This window comes from Leptosomus discolor, chromosome 1 (assembly GCF_034619465.1).
Source record: "Leptosomus discolor isolate bLepDis1 chromosome 1, bLepDis1.hap2, whole genome shotgun sequence".
In the NCBI taxonomy this organism is placed as follows: domain Eukaryota; kingdom Metazoa; phylum Chordata; class Aves; order Leptosomiformes; family Leptosomidae; genus Leptosomus; species Leptosomus discolor.
In genome coordinates this window covers 146,466,429-146,481,189 of record NC_141391.1, presented here as the reverse complement: position 1 = coordinate 146,481,189, position 14,761 = coordinate 146,466,429, and the positions used below count along the sequence as shown (strand labels likewise).

The window sequence follows — 14,761 nt, the reverse complement described above, 5'->3', positions numbered from 1 at the left end:
TCTGAATAGATTAAATGCTCGAGTCATTTAAGAATGATGTTTTCATCCTGGTTTTCTGAAGACAGTAGGCTTACGTGGTCATGCTGTCATGCATGACAGTTTCATGCAAATATGGCAGATGGGAGGAAGCATCAAAGATGATTATCTTCCTAGAAATTTTATGACAACCTATGATGTGATACCAGAGGAAGGTCCAAATTAGTGGCCTTTCTTGGTAGTAGATGCCTGGCAGTTTAACACAGGGCGAGATTACCGAGAGCCCCCTCTAAGCCTGCTCATCAGCATGCACATAGCCCCAGGCACAGCTGCCTCCTGCTGACTGTGGCCACGGGGCTGTTGCTGAGGAAGGGGGTCATTGCAATACAGTGAGTGCTGAGGAGACAAAAACCAAAACTCTTCAATGGGCCCCATTTCAATAGATCCTCTGTTTTCAGAACTGCTTTCAAAATTTTCCTCTGGCTACGCTGTGATTCTTGGACTCTGGCATAGCGCTGGCAAGTGCTCAGGCTACAGACAGACTGCGTGTGGCAGTCGCAATATTTTCTTCTCTGCAGATCAGAGTTCAATGTAGTTGTTACCAGGAAGGTCTGCTTTGTTATGGTGGTGCCATCCTAAATGCCGTAAAACAGGGTGAAAACCATAAACGCTATGGCTCACCCAGGATCTAGTCTTCCCTCATCATGGGCTCATCTTTTGTTCTTCAGTGTCTGGTTTACAGTTATGTGGCTCTGGGTGCTTTAGGGAATCGTCAGCAAAATCAGTGATTAAATGGATCATTAGGAAAGGTTTTCTTTGATCAATGTGATGAGACAACGGAGAAGGTGTTATTTTCAGTTCTAGCAAAGAATATGCCTTACAGAGCTTGCAGCTCATCCACTTCCAGGGAGCAATGGAAGTGCTGTGCTTCGTTAAGGTGGAGAAAAGATTCTCATCAATGTCCTGTTTGCTTGCTGGAGAAGAGAAAACCTGAAATTTTGTGTTAGTACAAAATCAATGTGAAATAAAAACAAGAAGTCTGGGTAAGACTCCAGTTCTTCAGCTTTAAATACAGAAAAGTGAAATGCCAAAGAATTGTACGCACGCTTTTCTTTTCTCCTTAGTCATTCAGTGAAAGGTGGGGTAGTTAAGTCTGTGGCGCCTTTAAAATGATTCATTATTTCCATAGAAGCCAATTCATGTTTATTCTTCAAATCACTCTGCGGAGATTAAAATAATGGAGAATTATATTTGCTTTTAATTTTGTTTCCAGACAGCTTGGCCTGAGCATTCATGATGTGACTTGGAAACTATATCAAATTGTGATTTATTGTTGCTCATAATTGTGTGAAGATTGAAGATATGCTGGATGCTGCTTTTTTCCTTTTTTTTCCTCCTCGACTCCCCCATTCTTTCACTTACAGAGCATTCTTGAGTGTAACATGGTGAAAGGCCAGCATCTCTGCCTTCAGTGCTTTTCCTTGTACAAGCCACAGCAAATGAAGATTTTATTTTTTTCCCTAACATGAGGCTGTGTGAAATGAGTTGTGGTTTGTGTTTGGTAACACTTTTTTTTTTCTTCCATATTTTTTATCGTGCTTAAGTTTTGACTGATTTTGTGTTGTCATGTTAATCGTCCTTTCTTGTAGGATGGATGGAGAGCAGTATTTTTTAGTTAAGCTGAATGAGTTTAGTTTTATGAGAATCATGCAAAAAAACAAGGGCTGGGGGGGAGAAGAATGAAGTAAGGCATCTGTTAAGTACAAGGATGTCGGTTCTGCTTCACAGGTGGGTCAACAGTTTCTTAACCAGGAACAATTCGTAAACTAAGTTTATCTATCAGGTCTTACGGATAAAGGAATTTGTTATTCCTATTTTCCTAAATTTGTTTTTCCTACACAGTTTTATCTGCTTTTTCTCCTACTGAGTAAAAAGCTATTCTTAAATTTTTATGCATAGTATAATTTAACAGAAGAAAATGAATGGGGTTTTGTGACTATAATTTGTAATATAAAAGCCTACAGAAGGTTATGCGAATTTTGAAAGGTTTTTTTTCTAGCCATGTTACAGAATCCAAAGCAAACTATTCAGCCCTAAAAATCCTAAGGGATCAATAGAATTTACCAGAATGTTGTTTTCATATTGCATTTAAGAGTGTTCCTTGAAGGTAAGTTTCCTGCCTTGGCAAAAATTTACTGAAGGTGGGACACGCTACTTGTGATTTGGTCCTGCAGTTGCAGCGGTATGTGCACGTCTTGGTACATGAAAGTTTTCTTGACAATTCCCAGTAAGCCCCCACCCATGCAAACTTAACTGATTGCACAATTGGTGGTGTGAACTATGCATGTCTGTCTCCGGTCTGTAATGCATCCTGCTGTGATCTGGCCATCTTATTTTTCATATGAGTTCTTAAGGGAAAAAACCTTCCTTTTACTTCTGTATATTAAAAAAAAAAAGCCCCAAAATGTACAGCAAGTGCATTTGGGCCCAGTTAGGAATTTCAGGTGGTACCACAGGGTGAAGCACCCACCTGGCTGCCAGTTTACTAAAAGAAGCGGGGGGGAGGGCAGGGAAGAAAGCACAGAACCAGCTGTTTTTCAGTGTTGTAAGGAATTTATTTTGCTTCTTACCTTAGTTATCAATGAGCATGTTTAGTTGATCTGGTTTTGCTTTTGTTTCCAGCCTGTTTGCTTGCTCATTCTCATGCCCCAGGGCATTTTGGTTTTAGTCACTGCATGACATTGCTTAAATCAGAGTTGGAATGAAGTCACAAAGTGAACAGTAAGCCAGTCTTCTCCAAAATTCATGGGAGGAAACTGCACTGACAATTGTTAGCATAGATTGGTAAATGAATACTGACCAGTGTGAAATGAAATTCACCTTAACTTAGATCTCCATTTGTTTTGGTTTGTTTTGTTTTATCAAGTTAGTTTTTGTTAGTGTTGATTGCAAACATGTTATTCATGCCTCTATTCCCAAGTATCCGGCTTTTGAGTTTCGATGATTAAAGTGGTTTGGAAAGAATCCAGATCAGTTCATGCAGAGGCTATGCACGTTAGTAGAAAACTGCTAACAAAGGCTGAGCATGGATTTTTGTATGCAATTCTACCCTAAAAAAAGACTGGGTATATATATGTGCGCACTTGTGTGTACAATTACATCAATCTAAAATTTTCAGCAATTTATTGTCTTGCATAAATCTTTATGTTGTTTCACATCATCATATGTATTTTATAAAAAATTCCAGGCTTCCTTCTCCTTTAGGGAAACACATTTTAGTTTACTCTCTGATTAATGGTTTGCAAAGCATACACAGTTCTCTACTGTTTTGTAGCAGAGAATCTAAAAAATAAAATATTTTAAAATGTTTTCATGCATTCAACTTGTAACTGGTTTTAGAAAATAATAATTTAAATACTTGTCATTTTATCTAGTCATACCAGTCTGATAGCACTTTGAATTCATCCTCAGATAGATTAAGTATTCCAGTTGCTCAGAAAAGAAACTGTTTTTCTCTAGACGAGTTCTGTGCAATTAAATTACAACATATAAACTGTACCAATTTAGGATGTGGTGTTAATGTACTGAAATCAGTCTATTAGAGCAGTGTTTACTCTCTTCTGCTTCTTTCTTATGTTCTGCTTTTACATATGCTCTTATTCTAAGGATTCTACGCGTTTTGAGTAGTTCAAATGGTATGGTAACTATGATATATATATATGTGCTGTTTAGAGCAGCTCACTACAATGCAGCGATATCTTTGAAATGCTGTGTGAAGTGTTTTCACTTCGAAGTATTGTGCAATGCAGTATGTCTAGTTGCACAAACTGGTGACTGTTGATGTTTTACGGTGGCCCTGGCTGGCTATGCTGACCAGGACATAGGTTTTGTTTCAGCCCTGGTGAGGGACACTTGGCGTGCACCTCCCTACAGACACGGAGCTGACCTCTGTGGGCGTGCTCCATGTGGGCAGGATGGATGGCTGCATGGGTTTCATTGTGAGGTGTCAGTTAATAGTGTCAGCTCTGCAGGTAATGCCCTTTTGGTCAGAAATGCCAGAGGTCCTGCCACCTTGCCGTAGGAAGAGCACATTGTGCAGAGAATGAGGTGGTGTCGTATGTGCTATTATCAAGCTCGGAAGCTTTTCCAAGCTGCAAGGCACGCTTCCAAAGAGAGAATCGCTTCGTTTCCACTGATTTTTTTTTCTTGTGGGGCGTGGGCTGCAGCAGTGTTACTGTGTGTTTCGTGTGTGAGTACCTGACCCCGTTTGAGTCCAGGCTGTCCTTTGCAGTGAGGTGCAGGCACAACTCAAAAGAAGGGAGGATGCAGACCCAGTGTGTGGCGTCCCTCTTCCTGGGCCATATGGTCTCATCACCAGCACCTTGCATAACTCAGCACAGCCTGGTGTTTGAGTCAGACAAATCTGCTGGGTCCCAGAGTCAAGACAGGGGTCACCAAGACGTGACAAGGCCTCCCCGCATGTCAGAGACCATGTGGCAGAAATTTACCATTGAGAAGAGAAGGGCTCTCCCTCTCCCCACTTGGTACTAATCATGGAGAACAATGCTGGCTGCTTTGCAAAATATTAGTACTGCTGTGCAAAATCTGGGCCTCTCCTTATGGCCCGCTGAGTCAGACTTGTTTACTTCACTGAAGTATTAATCTCTGTCTCTGATTGGTAGTCAACAAGTCCGGGCTCCAGGCTTAATAGAGTTTCAAACTGTAGATTATGCAGTTTTGCTGAAAATACAAGGCTTCTATCACACTTTGAATGATGTATTCTCCCTCACTCTCCCCTTTGATCTTTTTTTCAGGACTGAGGTTAAGATAGATAATTAATTGCTCCCATCCCAAGCCTTGTCTTTTAGTTTAAAAACTTACTTTAGCATCTGCCAGAATCTTCTGCATGCACTCCTGAGAGGTTAAGCAATGAAAGAGCCATTAAATTAACTTCAGCCATTAATTTTTTTCAGTAGGATGAAATAGCACTTCAGTATATCAAACAGTTTCTGGTTTATTTTGTTTCGTATCATGACAAAGAAACAGAAATGTGGGAAGAAGAGGCTGGTTTTCTGGTTGTATGAAAGGATGATGAGTGAGGAGGCCTGTCTTCTGGTCCTGTGGCTTACCTCTGTGTTACCAAGAAGTAGGCCACAAGGAGTGGATCAGTGGGGTGAAACATCTGTTGCCAAGGGCTTGATGTCCACACTACGCAATTGGGAAGGTAGTGGGGAAGGGTTTAGCTATACTTAGCTAGTACATCACTTTCCTCAGAAATACTTTGCTATTGCCTATAAAGCCTTTTCTGAGAAAGAAGCAGTGTCAAGCTCTGCTATGCTGTCCTTTGATGTGTTGTGAGGTCCATAAATGCTATCACTGGTGAGTCACTCGTGGCCGGGACTCTGATCACTCTCCTGCTAAGCAGTCTGCCCCATTCTCCATGCTATGTACTTCCCACTCCAAGAAACCCTTATGCTCTTTTCACAGGCATAACTTCCCCATTTGGAAAACTGTGTACCTTATGTTTTTCTAAGAAATAAATGAAAACAAATTAGTACAAAATCTCCTGGAATGGTATTTCTGGCACACTGCACGTATACCTGCTGAAAAGTCCCAAACAGTAGCAGCAGGATTGAGCTTATGTGTCAGGAATACAGCAAAGGAAAAGTGGTCGGTCTTGGAGTGTCTTGATTAGCGATTCCATGCAGAATGTATGGTGGTTTATAGTGCACCAGCCTAGTGAGGCTGAAATGTCACTGCTGCATTGAAAGTTCATATGCCTTCTGCGTTCCTAGTTGTTCTAATTCTGTATGCAAGTCTCACTGTTCTTGAAGATCCTCAGTCTTTTGCAATTGTATCGTATAGGTGTCAATTCACAGACTTGACAACCTTCCTTCTTTTGGCAATAGACTGTTTCTTTTGGTGCCAATATATGGCCCTACTGGGTTTCAGGACAGATGGTAGTTGGAGCTGCTGAATATCATGAAGTTCTGGAGAAACTCAAAGATGTGTTTATGCATCAATCCTCTTTTGCATGCGCTCAAAGCCCGGTGCTACACCTCTGTTGGATTACCTGTGTGCATGATGGATGGACTATACATAGAGGAAGAGTTTTCCTGGGCCACAGTTGATTTGCAGTGCATCATTTACAGATCGATTATATACACGTACTGGGCAGGGTGTGTAAGATTTGCCAGTGATATGAGCTGCTCATTGGAATTATTTCTGCTTATGCATTATTTTAGTTAATAATTCTTCCTAAATGATATATATAAAGTAGGTATATATTTCAAACCCTAGAGGAAGTGAGGATCATCTGAATTGATTGTACAAGTCAGTAGAGTAACTATTCTTATCACTTCTGTCTGAATAAATTAAGGATTGAAAAATCCACTTTTTACTCCGTTTCAATTTTGGTGTAGCTGCCCAATACATAATTACTTGGAGAAGAATGTTATTGCCACCATACCAGAATGCTCTATTTTAATAGTGCGGAGATAATTTAAAAATCTTGGTGTATGCTTGGGATTCATGTCATTCATCTAAGCATAAGCACTGAACATTAGTTGTTCTAGGTGCCTCTGTAGTTAGTAGAAAAGCATCTCTCAAAGGAGACTCCTCCCATCCTAAGCTATGTCTCCAAAATTATTTGTGCAAATAGCCCCCGACCATTGACTATATCTCTGTAGGGTGCCAGAACAATTCATTCAGGTGGGTTAAGTCGGCTGCAGATGGTGAAAGTTGTGAAATCAGATGTGATGAAATTCCAGACTCTTTGCAGACTGTGAGCATTATGCTCGATGATTGACCTATTCAGCATGATTCCCCTTATTTAAAAAATTATTTCATGTTATTATTTTTCCACTCTGTAGGTAACTGCTTTAACAAAAGCTATGGAGAGAGTTCAGCTTTAGATACTGCTCAGCAAGTCGTTCACTTCTGTTGTCTTACACATATTATTTTTGTCGTCTTTAGTCTTCTGGTACCAGTATCACAGTGGATATCGCTGTTATGGGAGAAGCACATGGGCTCATTACAGACCTTCTGGCAGATCCTTCACTGCCCCCAAATGTGTGTACTTCGCTGAGAACAGTGAGCAACCTGCTTAATACACAGTTAACCTTCCAAGCCATCCACAAGCCAAGGGTAAACCCTTTGGTGTCCTTCAGTGAGAACTACACCTGCTCCGACTCAGAGGAATGTCCGGAGAAAGGAGAGAAACTAGCTATTCCAAAGGTGGGTACTGAACCCTGTCTGTCATCTTGTAACTTGGTTCTCCCTAAAGGGACAGCACTGGACTAGTGGGAGGTGTCACTGGAGTTTTTGCTTGCTTGCTTCAGATTAACGTCTTATGCACTGATCATACTCTACTATAAAAGGTCAGCTAAGTAGACTGTTTAAGTCTACTTAAGTAAGACAATTCCTGTGTATCCTTCAGCTCATGGTCAGGTTAACTTTGGTTCAGGCGTCTTTAGAAGGTGATCGACACAGGATAGCTCACATAGATGGTGTGCGTATTTTGACACAGGTGTTGGTTGGAACTTGAGAGAAGAAATGATAAGGAGCAGAGCAAGCAAAAGCCTTTAAGCATCCAGACTCACAAGTCTTCCCCATTACTTCTCACACAGAAATTCCTTTCCGACTCAAAAGATTTGAGCCACTGCATGTGGGGTGACTATCCTAGTCAATGACCAATGGGGAATTAAGTAGTAATATAAGGGACCTTTTTGACCACTTTGAAGACTGGAATTTGAAATTCTGTATGAATTTCAGTCTCTTCTTCCTTCTCTTAGGTAGAGGTGTGAAACCTGTAGAAGTCAATGAAAAAGTGTATATTGATGACCTCCAGGTGCTTTGGATCAAGATTAAAATGTTGTATACCAAACAAACAAACAAAAAGATCACCGCAATACTTAGTATGACAAATATTGTGAGCTCATGAGTAGTCTTGAGAAGAAAAAGAAGACTGAACCAAACCAAATAAATAAATACATGATAGATATATATAAAAAAAATTTTACTGCCTTGACAGATGGCTTTATGAATGCTCAGGAATCCGACAGGAAATAAGCAGTGTTAACCACCCACATTTAGTAAGTGAACAACTAGAAAGAACACACCAGCTTTGAAGTAATTTGAATTGTAGGTTCATTACTAATTAGCTGTCCTGCGTGGCTTACATTTCAGTTTTGAAACTAAACCAAAATACTTTTGTACTGCAATCTCCCTTGTAAAATTAAATATAGGTAGAGTACGTTGCACAGACGAATGCTTTTAACAGTTCAGTCAGCACAGCCAGCATTCATTCCAGCATTTCCTGGAATCTGTATTGCAACACTTGTGATTCTTTTTATAATATATTTTGGTGTGATGATAATTATTACCCTATTTGCCTACGTAGCAGCTGTGTATATGAAATGGATGTTCACAGGTTTTTAAGTGCATTTTCCAGTTTATTTTAGTGTACATGTCTATAATGGCTGTACTCTAGGCTCTGAGGGGAATAGTTAAGTGGAAGAACACTGCCATCACATGAGCAAACATAGTGAACAGATACCAGTTTGCTGTTACATAATACCTAGTGAGCAGAAGAGAAATGAAGGATGAAGAAATGACTTAATGCTACAGAGAACTAATTTGACTGAAGAATTCACTGACCTAAATGTATTACGGTTCATAAAACTAATAGTTTGCAGCCCTTTATTTAAGTGTCTAAATATAGATTTAGTGTCTTTACCTTAAGTATCTGACATTAAGCATTTTGGGTAAGGAGATGGTATGTTAACATATTTATCTGTAAGTCTGAGCTTCAGAACCACAAGTTTCTTCCATCTCATATCTCTTAACCCTCTGGCAAAGTCAAAGCTCTCCATCACAGAGACACCTTTATTCTAGTTCTTAACTGTAAACACTTCATGAGAACTACAAGAGAAATGTCTTACAAAATTACAGCATTTGCAACAGCAAATCTGGGTCTACAAAGACTCTTTGTCATCAACCTTTATTATCTCTGCCTTCAAAAATTAGGAAAACCAATGTGAGTCCTGTTAGTATAGGAAAGGAAGAGTCAAACGAAAGAAAAATACAGGGTCGTCAAGAAAAATCTGCTGTAAACAGTGTCGCTAAGCTTTTCAGGAGACATCATATCCCAGAGCATGAAAGTTTTATTTCAGTGTGTGATCTTTGGATTGGGTAGATATAGCAGGAAAAAAAGTTGGAGCTCCCCTCCCTTGTTTTTCTTACAGCTTTTCTTCCCTTGAATCTCTGATTCTGAGCATTCACAACAGTTTAAATCACAGAATAGTTAAGGTTGCAAGTACATCTGGAGACCATCTAGTCCAGTCTGGAGATCATCTAGTCCAGTCAAACAAGTTAAGCCTGGAGCAGGTTTCTCTGGGCTCAACTGAAAGTTGGTTGCTCAGGAGGATGTCCAGTTGGATTTTGAGTATCTCCATGGATGTAGACTCCACAGCCTCTCTGGGCAACCTCCTTCAGTGTTCAGTCATCCTCACAGTAAAAAGTTTTTCTTACATTTAAGTGAAATTTCTTATATTTCAATTTGTGCCCCATTGCCTCTTGTCTTCTCACTGGACCCTGCTGGAAAGACCCTGGCTCCATCTTCTTTACACCGTCCCCTCAGGTTTTTATATACATTGGTAAGATCTTCGCTGAGCCTTCTTTTCTTCAGGCTGAGCAATCCTAGTTCTCTCTCCTTTCCTTTTGTGACAGATGCTCCAATCCCTCAGTCACCTTTGTGGCCCTGATGACTTGTTTAAGTGCTTTTGGCACATCGTATAACTCCAAAATTTTTGAAGGGCGCAACCAACATTGGCTGACTCCAGTGGGAGCTCCAAGTGTTGAACATCTGTGGCTATGAGGCTGTGGATATATACCTTTTTTTTAAAAACTTGAAATAAGGAGGGTGGTCCAGACCCTCCAAGCATTTAAAGCACCAGCTGTGTTGATTTGAATAGAAGGTAAGCACCATAATAACCTGGGAGAATTCAGATTTAAGGTACCTCACAGGTGTTGTCAGGCAGAATTAATCAAATGGAAATATTTTTCTTCTGCGTGTTTGAAGTTTTTCTAAGCCTATATAAACAAAGCAACTGATTTCTCTCTAGCGCTTACGGAGAAGTTTGCCTCCAGGACTGCTGAGACGAGTGTCCTCAACTTGGACCACAACAACATCAGCCACAGGATTACCTACACTAGAGCCAGCTCCAGTGAGAAGGGATCGCAGTGCCAGCATCAAACCTCATGAATCATCTTCATCCAGGTTACAGATTATCTCCTCTCTCTTTCATGTCTCTCTTTGGTCAAATTTCTTCGGTTCTGGGTGTTGATGTCTGTCATTTAAAAACGCTGACTCCAAAGTGTGTTAGAACTGCTTCTTCATGTTTCTTTAATTGGGTTGCCAAAGAAGTAGCATTCCTAGTTTTAGTGAGACTATGCCAAAACTATCCTATTATTGGGAAGGGAAAAATAAATTTAAAAAAAAAAAGAAAATATATTTATGCTAGCGAAGTGGCAAAGTGCAGAATCGCACAGTAAAATTGGAAACAAGGCAAGATACCTGGTTGAAGTCTTGTTGATATGCAGTGGATATCTCCATGGGTATTGCCCAGCCAAGAAAAAATCCTAACAAGTAACCCAGCTGCTGCACATCACTTCTAAGAACACACCTGCTGATCTGGTCCTGTTATTAAAACAGTTCATAAAGCACTTCTCCATTTTCTAGGTACTAACTTCCAGAACACAAACCCTGATTTTAAGTGGACCCTCCTAAAACACACAATTTTGTGGTTTTCTGTCCATAGAAATGGAGTATCATCAGACCACACAGCACTGTACATACCCTGCATCCCATGTACAGCACTTAATTCCAGAATATAAGAAGTGCTTAGGGCTCCCTCAATGAACTCAAGAAAATGCAATACCAGCAATAGATGGCAAATAAAAAACATTTGAGTTAGGTGAGTTAAGAAGTGATTTAGTGGAGAGAAGTGAATTTGTTACCATTGGGGAAAAAAAAAAAGGGTATAATCTAGGAATTACAAAGGAAGTTTTGCTAGTAGAGGTTGAAAGCAAAGCAAATTAAATGGGCAGTGTAAAGTTTTCTTGCAGTTGCTTTACTCTCTCTTATTTTAAGCACTGCAGTGGAACACTTCTTTCCTGTTGACCACAGAGTTTAGCTTCTGGGATTCAGAATCTCAGCTGTTCCATCCTTAATCCCAGCTGTCTCATCTAGTTAAAAGGCTTTTCCTAATTGGCCACAAGAAGCAATTACACACAGCTGGTTTGGGGTGCAGACCGAGTACCAGCTTCTATTCATGATGTATTTATTTACGTACTTATTTAAGATGTCCCATGTTTTCAAGGGTTCTGTAAGCAGGTGCTGGTACTGGAAGAGTCACAACTAAAAGCAATAATTAATAAAGCCTTGAAATGAATTTCAGCAAAATCACAGGAGGAATTTTACATTATTTGTTTGTCTTGCCTGGAAAAAGAGTTCTGGATTCAGTCATGACACATACACTTTAAGGTTATGTTCATATAGTGCGTTGCAGAGAGAGATCACTAGACCTGCAAAGAGGTTTGCATAGGCAGAGGTATTGACCTACTCTATTTTGTGCCCAATCCAAAATTTATTTCCAGTTTCCTAAAGCACACACTTTCAGAGTTACCCAGAAGCTCACTAGTTCTCACTGTTCTGAAGAGAACGGTTTTTATCTCATGGCTATAGTCCGTCATGACTGACTGTATCAGTTAGGTACTCCCTGCTCACTCTTACCCGTTCTCTTTTTCTCAGGGCCTGATCCCTGACCCAGCATCATAAAATATATGATCCTCCCATGAAACGGAGAGAGAGAAGTTGTGTCCACTCAGCTGCTTACAGCCAGTAGCTGACTGGTTTAGGGCATTTGCAGAGGACTACCCTAATAAAGTTGCTTCTCTTCCTGAGGGCATTTAGACCTAGGTACCTTGTATTTTGGGACTACCGTGCTACCAAATAGCCTGAGGTGCATTTAACTCTCCACAAGGGCTGCAGCAGATAATCCAGTGGCAGCCAGTGAAGGAAGGGGATGAATGGATGTTACTCTTGTGGGAAGGGTGCTCATCTGTGAGAAGAGAGGCTTGGGTCACAAGCGCTGTTAAGTGTGATATGTTGCTTAGCTATTTCAACAGGATTTCGTCCTTTCTGGCTCCATGAATATTTTTCTGTTCTAGTCAGAAAGGAGCAGAGCCATCAAAGGAGGGGCGGAGGGCAGTCAGCCTTGCAGCCTGGTAGTTATAGTGCCACACTGTGAGAATAAAGTTTGGGTCCCCTCCCCACCTCAGCAAGGGCTATCATCTTGGAGCTGGTGGATGAGTAGAGAGTATGGAGACATGCTTTGCTGTAGGGAAAGGAAGAGCAGAGCAAAAGCACCAAATTCAAGAAGAGAATTCAAAGTTGTGATATCAGAAGAATCACATGTTCTTCTGCCATTCAATATTTGGTGCTGGTAGTGGACCTGAGAAGGCCCGACATCACTGGTGTTTGCTGTTGGATAGCTTGAGTGAATGCAGCCCCAGACAGCTGCTTTGGTCGGCCTTTCTTCCAGATACATAAACCTTCCCATAGAGGAGGCTCTTGTGCAGGGCACCTAGGTGCTCAAGGCAGCCTGAAGAGTATTCTGAATGTCTGGTGCAAGAAAAATACGTGGTTAGCCAAAGTTCCCTTTGTGAGGAGTCCTGTATATCTCAGTGAAAGTAAATATAAAGAAGCTATAACCAAATGGAGATGTTCTTCAGTCACTGGCCTGTGGTTCCCAGGGTGCATTTGATTTATACTGTTGATCTCAGACTCTCACGTAGTGTGTAAGCGTCCTAAGATGGGAATCAGAGGCAGAAGGAGAGCAATTAAATATTATTGTTGGTCCTTTTCTACAGTTGTTATATAACTCTGCGTGATGAGCCAACTAAGCAGGCTATCAATTCTTCCTACGTTTAATGTCGCCAATTGTATAATTATAGCTCTGTCAAGCCTCCCAGCCCTACTGTTTGCACTTCTTCTTTTACAGTAGGAGAAACAATGTGTATTCCAGAAAGGGGAAAAATGAATCCTATAAGTCTCACTTTAGAAATTTTGGCAGAGCAATACAGATTTGCTTTCAATGAAAAGAATCTTAAACTGAAGGGAATAAAAGATCTTGATTATGTGCCACTTCCCCTGTACCAAATTCAAGTACACCACAGGCCACAGAGAAAGAAACATTTCATGGGTTGAAGGGTTGGAGAGGGGAAATGACACTGCAATTGTCCTATGGCAGATTCTGCGGTTATAAAACCTGCAACTTGTTCCTCACAGTCTGGGACATCACGTCTAGATTTCTATAGTCACATATTTGCAAAAGTCCTCCTTAAATCTCTGTTTAAGGTTAGTAATCCTGTATTCTTCCAACCCAAAACTGGTAAGACATGGTCCTCTTATAGCTTCAAATTATTTGGGAAAAGTAATAGAGCTTTGACATTCCTTCTGTCAGTCACTTCTATATCCAGTGGTTCTCCCTTAAGAAGTCAAAGAATGTGGTTTGGGGGTGTTTGGTTTGGTTTGGTTTTTCTTTACAGTGGGCCAGAATGTTATATTCTTTCTGTCAATTAAAAAACAAAACCACAAAACAAAAAAACCAAACCCCCAGCTAGATTCTTTATTCATCTTACTTCATCGCAGATTTATAAGAATTTGGGCCAATGAAGACAGCCAGCAAATATTTTTGTAGGTAGAGCTTGCTCTTACAAAACAGTGGTGTTTGTAGGGTTAAGACAATGTTACATGCTTTTGTCTTTCAGAACACTTTTTTTTTTTTAAGTTTTTTTTCAAGTTCAGCTGAGACTAGGCTGCTTTAAAAGGCTGTCTTCTGCCTAGCATGTCATCTCACCACTTGGACGTGAGGCTGTTAGGAGAATTGTGGAGCCTGAGAGGCCTAGTGGATCTGTCCAGAGAAGTCATAGGCTTCATAAGAGACAGTGCTACATCTCTGCAAGAAGATAATATTTGATGAGTGTCATTCGGGAAGACAATTACAAATACAATTCTCTTGCTTTACAGAAGTATTTGGCCTCTTCTGGTATGCAGTTATAGCTTGAAGGCTGAAAGCATGCACTCGTCCTGTTATAGGGGACCAGCATTTGTTCCCCACGCACACAGACACATGCACCCTATTTTCCTTCAGTGAGTTTCTCTTAGATCAGTTGCAAATGTCTTCAGGGTCTGTCAGTAGAATTTTTTTTGAGATGCAGCATGCATTTCAGTTGGCTAGAGCATGAAGCGCTTCACCCAGAGAAGAGGCACACCACTAGCAATGCAGGGCTTTTGCGAGCCTCTTCCAGTCTCCTGAGTCGCTCCTCCAGTGCCCAAAGGGTTACTGGGTATCTGCCTTGGTGGTTGCAGCAAAGGAGTCAAGGAGACTGATTTTTCATTTACGCTGAGAACTTCTGGCACTTCTGGCTCTTGTAAGGAGGCATGAAAAGAGAATATAAATTTAACTTATTTCAAGTCAACTTTTAAGCCTCTTTGTACTGTCAGAACAATATAATGAAGACATCTTTGTATAAATAAAGTGAATAGGCCTCAGCACTGAAGGAAGTCCAGCTTTGGAGTGTCTCTTTGTAAATATTTTTGCAGAATACAATACTGAGTGCCTCACAAATAGCAGTTCAGCCAGCAGATAGATGCTGTTCTCCTTGTCAGATTTGTGCTATTTCAGTATTGCATACTTCTTGCTGTGGCTCCTAACCTCTT

At 40.7% G+C, this 14,761-nt stretch overlaps 1 protein-coding gene across 1 annotated transcript in view; it reads left to right on the top strand.

The window, feature by feature from the left end:
- Positions 1-14,761, top strand: part of PDE3A (phosphodiesterase 3A) — a 253,910-nt gene that overhangs the window by 203,869 nt on the left and 35,280 nt on the right. The window contains exons 3-4 of the mRNA XM_086466846.1: positions 6,952-7,212; positions 10,101-10,255. Coding sequence (XP_086322972.1) covers positions 6,952-7,212; positions 10,101-10,255 — 416 coding nt within the window. The remainder of the gene's footprint in view (positions 1-6,951; positions 7,213-10,100; positions 10,256-14,761) is intronic.